This window comes from Lissotriton vulgaris, chromosome 1_1 (genome assembly GCF_964263255.1).
Source record: "Lissotriton vulgaris chromosome 1_1, aLisVul1.2, whole genome shotgun sequence".
Classification (NCBI taxonomy): Eukaryota; Metazoa; Chordata; class Amphibia; order Caudata; family Salamandridae; genus Lissotriton; species Lissotriton vulgaris.
The window spans coordinates 1,656,554,891-1,656,567,418 of record NC_141685.1 but is presented as its reverse complement, the minus strand read 5'-3'; the positions used below and the strand labels follow the sequence as shown (position 1 = coordinate 1,656,567,418).

General features: G+C 44.7%; 1 protein-coding gene across 9 annotated transcripts in view; it reads right to left on the bottom strand.

Annotated features, from left to right (window-relative positions):
* Window positions 1–12,528, bottom strand: part of IMPDH1 (inosine monophosphate dehydrogenase 1) — a 526,992-nt gene that overhangs the window by 184,645 nt on the left and 329,819 nt on the right. For all 9 annotated transcript variants that reach the window (XM_086918881.1, XM_086918878.1, XM_086918879.1 and 6 more), the window contains one exon: window positions 10,369–10,470. In XM_086918881.1, coding sequence (XP_086775007.1) covers window positions 10,369–10,470 — 102 coding nt within the window. The remainder of the gene's footprint in view (window positions 1–10,368; window positions 10,471–12,528) is intronic.

Here is a 12,528-nt window from a genome sequence, read left to right as displayed (position 1 = left end):
TTTTAATAGTTAATATATTCAGAATAGGTATTGTTTCAAATGAGATCTCAGGAATTTTTGCTTTCAGGATCGCTTTAATCTGATAAAATTTAAATTGGTGACTATTAGGGATATCATATTTCTTCTGAATATAAGAAAATTGAAGGTCTGCAACATTCTCGCATAGATCCGAGATTGCGCTTATACCTGCTCTGTTCCATTTCTTGGCCAGATCATCATTTACTAACCGGGGAAGAAGGAAGGAGTCCCAAAGGGGAATATATCTATTATGTTTCGGGATTGATAAGAATTTTGAGATCTTTACCCAGACTTTCCGAGAACTCATAATTATTTTGATTTTTTTTTTTAAATAGCTTGGCTCTATTTGTTTCAATAGGAGACCTTGATGTTTATTCCCAAGTAGCAATTCATATATGGAGGGTACTGCTGGTGCCATCGTTCTGGAATCTGGCGTTTTTGTATTAAGCATGGGAGCCATTTGTTGAAGAAAGACCGCCCAGTGATACAGCAGAATATTAGGAAGGGCTAAGCCTCCTCAATGCTGTGGTAATGATAAATACTTAAGAGACCTCCTAATTTTCCCGTATTGCCACATAAAAGATGAAATTAATGAGTCTATCGCTTTGAGAGTACTGTCCTCCACTACTAACGGTATCGCTCGAAACAAAAGTTTTGGGAAAATATTCATTTTTACAAAATTACCCCTGCCAATAATCGATAAATGTAAACTGTCTACTCTCTTAAGATCTTTTCCTATAGTTTTAATTAACGGATTAAAATTCAAATTATTAATCATTTCAACTTTAGGTGTTAAGCACATCCCTAAATATGTGGCCTTTTCTACTCTCCTAGAATCATTATAGCTTTTATTCTCAGTGCAAATAATAATTGTTTTGGCTTTATTTAGTGAATAACCTGAAAATGAACCGAATTGTTGAGTTATTGCTTCAATTTGTTCAATTGCCTCCGCGGGATCAGGTGTTACAATTGCCACATCGGCATAAGCTAGAACCTTCGCATCAAAATTACCTATAGAGATGGGTTTAATATCGCTATTATGAAGTAATTTCCTGATTAGAGGATTAATATATAAAGCGAAAAGAATCGGAGAACAGGGACACCCCTGCCTTGTCCCCCTAGACACCTTTATTGCCTTTGATTCCTTCCCCATAATCTGAAGCCTGGCTCTAGGTTGACAGGAAATAGCTTAAAAGATCGGATAAAGTTGCCTCAGAAATTCTTTAAGCGAAGAATAGTCCACAAAAACTCCCATGATACCCGATCAAAGGCCTTTTCGGCATCGAGGAGGATCATTGACATCTGGCCCCCCTCTGCAGACACGAAATCAAATAGCGCAATGGCTCTACGGATATGATCGGTCGTACCCTTACCAGGAATGAAACCGTGTTGCCAGGGGGAGACCAGATGCTCAATCACACCACCCCCTTAGTTAACCCAATTATTCATTTCAGTTTTGAGAATAATTATCCGGTGAAGGATAGGTTTTCCTTCTATACCCTGGGATATTGCTAAAACATGTTCTTCTTCGGCTTGAATCAAATCACGGGTTAACTAAGTTTTTGGCTTCTCGCAATTTCTTAGTACGAGAAACGTAGCTTATAGTTTCACCTCTGAGTGCTGCCTTAAAGCAATCCCATACAGCCAATCTAGAAGCACTGTATTGATTCATATCAAAAAAACCTTCTACCCATTTCTTGATTAAACTCACATATCCTTCATCGACCAAAAGTTTCCTATCAAAAGTCCATTTAGTAACTGGTCTAACAAAATTGAATATATCCAATGTTAAAACTAGCGGATTATGATCTGAAAGGATCTTTGGGAGTTTTTTGATCTCAGCTCTATTTGTCAAACCCCGTACTACTAAGAAGTAGTCTAATCTCACATATCTGTTATGGGGATATGAGAAATATGTGTAGCCAGGATCGTTATAATTCTTTAGATCCCACATATCCGTCAAATCATGGCTCTGCATCAACTGGTTAATGGCTCTAAATACCTTGGGTTTTCGACCAACATAAGTATCTTGCCCAAAGTTTCTACAACCTGTCCCTAATGAAATATTCAAGTCACCACATACTATGAGCGTTTTAGACCAAGAGGCAAGCTCCATCTCTAATTTTTCGATAATTGCAGGTTCATCATAGTTCGAGCCATAAATTGAACAAATGGTTATGCCAGAAGATAGGGTTGCAATAACCCATCTTCCTTGAGGCTCCCCTAGGTATAATTTGATAATAATCGCAACTCCACGAGTATTAGATGTTTGAGATGTGGAGACACAGATTATAACCAAACAATTTGAAAAGATCTCTTATCCCAAGGAAGATGGGTCTCTTGTAGGCAGATTATGTCAAAGGAACCTTGCCTAATAATCTCGCTCAAACGAATCGGCTTAGTTTTATCGTTCAAACCTGCCACGTTCCATTAGCATATTGTTAACTTCCCCATCGCTGTTTAGGAGAATATTCTATACAACCCTCTGACATTTTAAATAGTCTTTCTAACCTGATCTTATTGCAGCTTTCGGTTGGGTTCCATAAATTTAGTAATTCTCTTACTGCTAACTTGAAACATGTAACTGTTAATTTAATAGTGATGCTGACATTTTTTTTGATTTTTCCTTCCCCCTTCCTCCCTCCCTCAAGACAGCCACCCCTCCATCCCACCCCCTCTCTACCCTTCCCACCCAAATGAGACAACAGACTCTGTAAGAGTCCGTAATGATGAGCATGCAGCGTGCGACTCAGGCTCCTTTATCATATCATAATAATTCAAACAGATGCAGAGCTACACATTTACCAATAAGAAAAAAAAACTTGTAGGAATCAAATCGCTAACTAGTCCACCCTCCTATATTCCATTTAGAACATCAAAAACCCCATAGTAAGCCACCACCCTTTCAATAATCCGTATATATCCACCATACCCCCTGAATGTGATACTCAGTAGGTCTATCAAGCATCTTACTTATGATACCTACAGCCTAATCTAGATGACATGAACTTAGTTAAAGCCTGGAGGTTGACCACTATTAACGTTTGGATGATATTTCATCCAGAAATTCTTTTGCTTTTATTTCCGATGTAAAAAAACTTAGACTGTCCTGCCCAAATCACTTTGAGTCGAGCGGGATTGTTGAGGTATGCTTGGGCCTTTATATCCTGAAACGGCTTGATAATCTGGCGTAGCCTCCAGCATCTTTCCAATGTAGTGTGGCAGAAGTCCGGGTGGACAACATATGACCTCATTCCTGACTCTTTTGGCCTCGGGTCAGGCTTTCTCAAAAACTAATTGACGTAACAGAAAGTTTCCAAAATAAACCAAAATGGCCCGAGGGTACCCCCCGGGTTTCTGTGGTTGTTTCATCGTGAGAGGTACCCGATGAGCTCTCTGGACCTCAGCCGCCCAATTCCAGCCAGTTAGTTCGGGAAGGGAGTCACGTAAGATCAATAACATACAGTCGGGCATCCCCCCTTCTTCCCCTTCCGGGACCCCTAAAACTCGTAAGTTATTTCTTCGCTGCCGGTTTTCAAACTCTTCCAGCTTCCACTTAATATCCGCCAATTGCTCTTCATGGGAATCAACGTGGCCCTGATGGGTGGCCAACTCTGTTTCATTAGTCACAATACGAGACTCCACTTCTGTAAGCCTATCCCCAAAAGAGCTACATGTTTTGGCCAGCTTGCGAACTACCCCCTGCATCTTGCGCATTGCGGCTTGGTTTTTACGCGCATCATGCCGCGTTTCTTCTCGATGTGTAGCAATAGCCTGAAGAATAGTACCTACTGCCGAGGCTGATGATATATGCGATTGAAGTTCTGGCCCCGCTTGATCATTCGAAAGAGTTTCAAGTGGAGTGTTAAGTGGATTAATTGAATGATCCCATGCTAGCTCTCTCGAGCCCTGTCTTTTGGCTCTTTTTCTTAAAACCGTTTTAGCTCTAGAGTTTGGGGCGTCTGATTAATCGCTGGGACTTTCATCGGTAGTAGCGGAAATATCATCCTCATTATCCGACCATTCATCCCTCTCAGAAAATGAAAAAAAGTCGCTTGGATCTTTTCAGCCTCAGGATCCACTAAAGCGAACAAGCCTTCCTCTTCCATTAAGCCTGTGGGTTGAGGCTCCCTGCTTGATGCCCCCCCCCCCCCACTTGCAACATGTCACCGGCTATACCCGACCTCTCAGGAGGGCAAGCTGCTATATTATTGTCAACAGATGGCTCACCTTTAGTATATGGGTTTGTTGCCATCGTATTTACTTTGCAATTAGTCTTGGGTATTATCAGAATATTCTCCGCTCTCATCTCTGGGGTCGTTGACGAATTACCATCGGCAACAGCGTCCTCCTGGCTGAGTACTGGTATCTCTGGCTCAGGTTCCACAAACGCGGCGGCTTCATTCTGCATTCCCGCTGCTGCGGGACCTGGCTCATTCTGCCGCTGGTGTCCCGGAACCATTCCATTCTGTATACCCACCGCGGGAGCCAGCTCACTCTGCTGATGGTGCCCCGAACAAGAGTCGGCTTTCCTGCTTCCCGGAAAAGATCCGCAACAATAGGGCCGGTATTGCGGGGAACGGCGCCCTTTTTCCTGAGGCTTGGGGGATCGGGTGGAGGAGCTTTCAAAGAACCTGAGCTTACACCCAAGACATCTTCCTGCTTCGCCAATTTCGCCGCCCTGGCTTTGGCGGCCGCAGACACTGGCGCGGGGATCGCCGCCACTGGTTTCGTTGTTGTTTTTGGAGTCGCTATTATCTTAGGAGCCATGGTGGAATGCTTCAGGCTGCTGCAGGGGTTGTCAGGATCGCGTGTCCAGTAAGGGTGAGTGCTTGGGTTAGTTTTTTCTTGAGATTCTCTAGCGTGGATTAGATCTGTCGAGGGGTAGGCTCTGCTCATAAGAACACGAAATACCGTAAGTCCAATGTAGGTACTAATAGAATATATATATATGCGTGCATTCTCAATCTTCTGCGTACTTCGTTTTCATCCCACAATTCATAAGAATCAAAGAATGTGGTATTGGCTGGTAAAGGGGGACTGGCTCGCGTTCTTAGCTCGATATCCTAGCTTCTCATTGCTGGAGCCTCAGTCTATGCTGCACTGCGGTCTAGAGCACGACCGCCATCTTGCCTCCTTAACATAATCGGTCCTAATGTTGATGAGCCTGGTTTTTATGAGGAGGTCTGGAATAAGGTCTACCGATTGCTGCTAGCTCCCATTGTATGTGTGGGGGGGGGGATCTTAATGTGGTTTTAGATCGTCAATCCAAGGTGGACCCGGAAGTCAAGAAAGGTTCACTGCCAGTTATAAATGGTATGCAGACACTGTCTCTTATAGATTTCTGGCGGCTGAGGTATCCAGTGCAGAGGGAGGGTACGTGTCATTCTTATGCGCAGCAGTCTTGGTCACGGCTGGACTATTGGTTAGTTACAGAAGAGGTGAATTCCCTTATCACTAAAGCCTGCCATCAGCCCAGGACGCTCTCTGATCATTCCCCATCCCCGATTCAAATGATTATACCTACTTACACGATGCAACAGTTTCAGTGGAGGCTACAGTACTCAGCATTGCAAGATCAGGTGTTTCGGGAGGGGGTGCGTGAAGCTATGGTTAATTTTTTTGAAGAAAACACTGGCTCAGTTGATAGTATATGCACGCTATGGAAAGCGTTAAAGGTTACGCTTCGGGGGGTGTGTATAGGATTGCAGGCAGGAGTATTAAAATCGATACGGGGGTCTATGAAGCGCTTGGAGCAGGACCTGATCACTCTTGAACGTCAATACGACACAACGTCTGATGCTCAGATCCTGGCGTCAATCAGGCTGAAAGTTACGGAGTAAAACGACCTTGCAGACTCAGAGATTAAGCACTTATTGCGTCGTTGGACGGCCAGATATTATGGCGAGGGTCGGCGGCCAGGCAGGGCACTGGCAGAAAAAAACCAAAGGACCCTGGGCCAAAAGCAGAGTAATACAAACTATTGTTGATGGGGAGGATAGGCACTGCGATACGGAGGCTATCCTTGCAACCTTTGTACAATATTATACAGGCATGTATCAAGCTAGGCCTACAGCGGGGGAAGAGGAGATAGCTAAATATCTTGAAGACATTGCCTTGGTGTGGCTTTCCAAGGGGCAACAGAACTTTTTAATGCATCCTATCACGCCTGGAGAAATCCAAGATGCGATCAGTGCTTTGCCCAACGGAAAAGCTACAGGTACGGATGGACTCCCCGCGGAGTTTTATAAAGAGTTTGCGGACCTACTGGTGCCGCTATTACATGCCATGTTCGAAGATGCCTATGAGCAACAGATATTGCCAGGCACACTTCTGGAGGCATTGATTGTTGCCTTGTTGAAGCCAGGCAAGGACTCTGACAAGTGTGAGTCCTACCGCCTGTTATCCTTAATGAATACGGATGTTAAAGTACTTGCAAAGGTCCTGGCCACGAGGTTGCAGTTGTTGTTGCCTGTCATGGTATTGCCGGACCAGTCAGGTTTTGTTCCAGCGCGATCCACAGCCCACAACCTGCATACGCTATTTGCGGTTTTGCATCTCCTAGAGCCTACACTACCTGCTGCGGCTGTCCTTTTACACGCCACGAAGGCTTTTGATTCTGTCTCCTGGCGGTATATGATAGCGGTACTGCATCGTATGGGGGTCCCTTACGTATACAATAACTGGATTAAGTTACTGTATGAACAACCTGTGACTCGGGTGAGAGTGAATGGTAGGACGTCGGACTCCTACCCAATTAGACGGGAGACACAACAGGGCTGTCCGCTGTTGCCTTTACTTTTTGCAATAGTGCTGGAGCCTTTGGCTTTTATATTACGACGACATGCCAAGGCGGCGTTGCGCTTTTATCAGAGACCATTAGCGGGTCTATGTATGCTGATGTTATGGTTTTATATGTGAAAGGAGCCAGCAGTGTGCTTAGAGCAGCTTATCAGGGAACACCTAAGATTTGAATGGCACTCAGGTTTAGGGATAAATCAGTGGTGTTCTCGTTGACAGAGCCCACGCAGCGCTTTGAGTTATAGTTCCCTTTGGTGTGGAGTGAAGATCCTGTCAAATATTTATGTGTATGGATACACAGGGATCCGGAGTGTGTACTCAGCGAAAACTATGGCACTGCAATTACCCGGCTTGAGGAACAGGTTACTCGTTGGATACGTCTGCCCCTGACTTTTTAGGACCGAGTAGCCTTGCTTAAAATGGTAGTACTACCCACATTCTTATATTACTTCGCTACTATAACCATAGTGCTGAAGTCTCACTTTTTTAACAAGCTGCTTGGCTTAATGATCACTCTGGTTTGGGGGGGGGAGGGCAGGGGGGGGGGGCGAAATCGCACGTTAGCTGGGATGTCCTGACACGCCCCTATGAGAGAGGAGGCTTTAAGGTGTCTGACAAGCATCTATATTACTTATGTGCACAAGCGCAGTACGCTTTTATTTGGCAGAGTGCGCCTCCCTTTACGCCGCATGTCGCGGCTGAAGCTGGTGCGGTGCGGACGGTACCATTGCAGGCGATGATTGTTAATAGCACCTCAGTTTTTGAAGATGGCGAAATAGATACCGTGCAATACACAGCACAGGCTCGGAGGGAGCTTGGGAAACGTGCTGCGAGGCTACCACTTTATGCACCATCCATGCCACTTCTGCACCATGATGGGATATCAGTATCTAGGGAACCTGGCTCGCTCACGGTATTGCATGAGGCAGGGATACATACTTTGGGGGAGGGATGTATACGCTGCTGGCAAGTTTATTGACATACAGACATTTGTGGGTGGGGACATTAGGCATTTCATGGCGGCGTTTATATACACCCGCTTGATAGCTGCGATTAGAGCATTATATCCTGAGTTTCCTGATGAACCCCCCACTTTGACAGCTTTGCAGATACTGTATTCCTCACCTCTTTGAACTAAACTGATTACCAGGATTTACAATGCTTTGCAGGCTGATGAGGCGACTGTTGCATTGGCGACTATGAGTAGATGGAATGTTGTGCTGCCTCAACGAATCACAGAGGATGAATGGGAGTCCTGCTGCAGGTTAACAGGTCAATATGCCTCTAATGGCAATCTGAGACTAATCCATTATAAGTATCTTCATCATATATATTATACGCCATTGCAGCTCCATCAATATGGGCTTAGGGCCTCGCCCTGCTGTAGACGTTGTGGGGCGGAAAGTGCTGATTTCGGTAATCTGGCCTGGAATTGTCCGAGAGTGTCAGACTTCTGGGTCAAAGTTACAAAGGCTCTGTGGGAGCCTGTACCCTGTGGTATGTTTGTATGCCTCCTGGGAAGTGTGTCTTGAAGCTTAGGTCTGCTAATCGCAAACTGGTTGCAATGGGCCTACTGTTGGCGAGACGCAGAGTATCGATCCACTGGGATGGTAGCCCTGCGCCCCTGATGGCTCAATGGCTTAAAGATGTTGCTTATAGTCGTGATCAATTGATATGTTATGGGGAAGAATTGCCACAAGCCTCCAGACCGCGTGACTTTTGGGGCCCCTTCACTCTATATGTATTAGCTCACTCCACGGGTGCCTAATGTGTTCTTGTTTACTACCTCCAATTCTACTGATGTATAATTTGTCATCTCACTGTATGAATTTGGGACATAATTGACTGTCATATTGTTGTCATGTACTGCTACCGTGTATTCTGATTTATGTGCTGCTGAATGAATTCTGACTATTGTTGTTATTAACTGAAAACTTTATAAATTTTAAAAAAAACCCACCACATCACCATTCCAGAGGTACAATTTTCCAGTGTAGACCATGCAAAGCAGAAGCCACAGGAAACAACCAAGAGAAACAGTTGGGACCCAGGAAAGGCTCCGAAGTAATGCACAGATGCAGATGATGAAGGGCACTACAATACATTGCTAATCAAACTGAAAGTTTATAATTTAGGGATTTTTAATCGTAGGCCAGGGTTTAGAGCAGAATAATTTAGCATATGAATAAGAATTGTGATCATTAAGGAGGATGCCATAACTTCTTTAAGGTTTAGTGTCATTATACAGCATATGTTCTTGTATGGCCATACCTCAAGCCTGTTCTTGTGGTGAAATTACTTATTTATCTCAATTTCACTTCTTGCTTTTTTGGTTTTACGTTCCTTATTTTGATTGATGGTTAATAAAATAAAAAAGATTGATATATTGGTGCTTAATAAAACGCGAGCAGTAACAGCTAGGAAAAGGTTGGATTTAAAGTATAGTTTTTTTGATTTTCTAATGCTGGGTTGGTTGGTAAGATTTAAATGAGAGGAGAGAATGCAAACAAAGATTTCCAGGGCTACAGTGCATTTCTTACGAAGCCACGGCAATGGAAGTTCGACTCGCCTACCATGATTTCAGCAGTCACAACGTAGATAGCATCTACAGGTAAACCATATAACTAACAGAATGTGGACAGGTGGGGCACTTGAAACGTTAAGGGGTTGAATGGATATAAACATGGGACAACAAGCCCAAAAAGAATACAGACTTATGTTATTGCTGATTTGCCTTTGCTACACAAATTACTGGAAACCAAGGAGGGCTCCTATGCAAGTATAAAGAGTAAAAGCAAGGGTGTGCATATTATAATTCTCTGCGTGTACACAACTAACACTGGACAAGAGGCTCCAGACAGGAATCTGAATAGTTCAAGCAGCAAAGTAAGTCAATAATTAAGTCCACAATGCATTCAATAAGTTATTTAAGAAAAGGCTCAAGGCAACAGTGCTGGAGATATTTGAGTGATTGTCACCATCAAGCTAGGCAGTGCTCTTTCGCCTTACACTGACTTGAACAAAGATTATAGTTTCACCATACATTCAAAAGAAAAGCATTGTCATTAAGTCTAAAAGGAGAATACTATAAAATTATGCCACATGTCTATAAGACATTCTACTCCATTATAATGGCAAGTGAAAGAGGCAAAGCAGGCTTAATGGGAACACCTTTAAAGACTGTTTATATTTTAAAAAATCACATACCTAATAAAAGAAACCACGATCTGCCCCCTCCCACCCCACCACCAGTGTACCGCAACATCTAGAAAAGTCCACCTGCGATGTTGCTCATCTTGTTACAGTGGAGAACCCCAATATGTGATCATGGACAGATGCTTTCCCATTCTCAAAGAGCACAGTAATGTAGGGACTACAGTTATTTATAAACAATTTCCCTTGTATTTCTTTACACTTTGTTGCCATTTTTCACATAGGTTACGGTCGAACTGACATCATATATATCTGTGAACACCCAGGCCCCCACTGAATACTCATCTTTGAGCCTCTAACATATGTTGTAAGTAAAAGATGTTGCTGCTGACTTACCGCCATTGCAATAGCCATATCAGATTCTGTGACAGTGTCCATGGGCGATGAGATTAGAGGGGTTTTCAGGGTGATCTTTCGAGTGAGAGCAGAGGTTAAATCCTGCAATAAACATGAGAAGTGGATTAACGTCTGTTCAGACATTTCTAGTCTCAAATATCCATTCATTTCATACTCCGATTTAACATTATCCACATTGCAACATAAAGGACTGTTTGCATGCTGGACACAAATATTTGTGAGCTCAAATTATAGAGCCAAACAAGCACTGGCAATGCCAATACTTCTCCCCTAAGGTTTAACTAATTGCTTTGCTAATCGGGTAGGTGCACAACTAGAGTCACTGCGAAGATAAATATTTAAATAAAAGGTTTTTTAGTTTTTTTTACAGGGCAGTGTAGCCCCGATTCAAGGATTAGAGCCAGATTTGGAAGTGTTCATTTTGCCTAAAGTGTAATCAACATGTTTATCAGTCTGGCACCATGTGCACCTGAGGAGAATCACCAGCAATTCTTCGTATTTCACGATCCTCGACAATCTCTAGGTGCAGCCTGATGCAAGCACTTTGCACTTCACTCATTTGGTGGGACAGTTTTTTTCTCGGCTATTGGGACCCCTAGGTTTCTCTCCAAGAGAGGGTAAGTGCACGTATTATTCGCATGTTTCCCTATTGGTGTATGGAGGCTCCCTACACCACTTGTATTAGGGTCGCTAGGGAGGGGTAGGGGATGGTGGTGGTGGTGGGGGGGGGGGGGGGGGGGGCTCACAGGCATTACATTTGTCCGTTTTTTTATTTTATTTTTTACTATACTTGACCCACTCGAAAATTGCAGTATACGAAATCTCCCCAAAAGCGCTAGAGGCACTGTAACACCTCAGGCTGACACTCCAAGCTTGTGCCAAAGGGTTTAAAAACGAGTCAGCCAGGCTGCTGCTCGAGCAAACCGCGCTGTGGTTTCAAGGAAAGCTATACATCTGAATCCGGAAACTGCTGAGATGGCAAGCTCCGAGGCGGTCAAACAAGATCGTTCTGGAGGGGTGTCTGTAGACTCAGAATCAAGCGCCAGCATTAGTCCCTTATCTTTTGACTCTCCCAGGGCAGGCACTTCAGATCTATTCAAGTTAAAGTCCGTCACATTGGCGGATTCAGCTGGGGAGACAAAGGATCTTAAAAAACATCTTTTACTCTTCATGCCTAAGCCCTGCTCGTCATCAGTGACACAGGAGGCGGCAGGGAATGGAACCCCGTTAGTGGATATCCCTATAGCTTTATGTGAAGATCGGAATCTTAGGGGTCCCACAGAGGCTAGTCATTCTCTCACTTAGTCTGCCTCTTTGCTTTTGCCTTCCCTTGGGGGGAGCTTAGCGGAGCTTCCTACTTCTGCGGAAGGTGCCCTGACACCATTAGCAGAGGCTATATCCTTGGACCCACAGGTTTTGCAGTCTGACACCAGGCCAGATCTAACTTAAGATAATGCCTCTCAAGTCAATAGATCATTCTCTCATTCTCCATGCAATGGGATTCTAAATCCTGGTAGAGATTCGAGATCTAAAAACCTCACAATCTGCGGAAAACCGCTGTAATTCATGCCAGGTTAACCAAAATAGAAGAAAATAGGGCTCAGGTCCCGGCATGTCTTCTCACACTGCTGTCTCTCTCACACACACTGCTGTTTCTCACACTGCAGGTGTGGGTTGTGGGATGTGGGTTTCCAGCACATATCACACACACACAGAGCCCCCCCCCACACACACACACACACACACACACACACACACACACAGAGCCCCACACACACACAGAGCCCCACACACACACACACACACAGAGCCCCACACACAGAGACACGCGGGGACACACACAGAGCCCCACACACACACACACACACACACACAGAGACACGCGGGGACACACACAGAGCCCCCCACACACACAGACAGAGAGCCCCCCCCACACACACACACAGAGCCCCACACACACACAGAGCCCCACACACACACACAGAGCCCCACACACACACAGAGCCCCACCCACACACACACACACACAGAGCCCCCCCCCCACACACACACAGAGCCCCCCCCCACACACACAGAGCCCCACACACACACAGAGAGCCCCCCCCCACACACACACACACACAGAGCCCCCACACACAC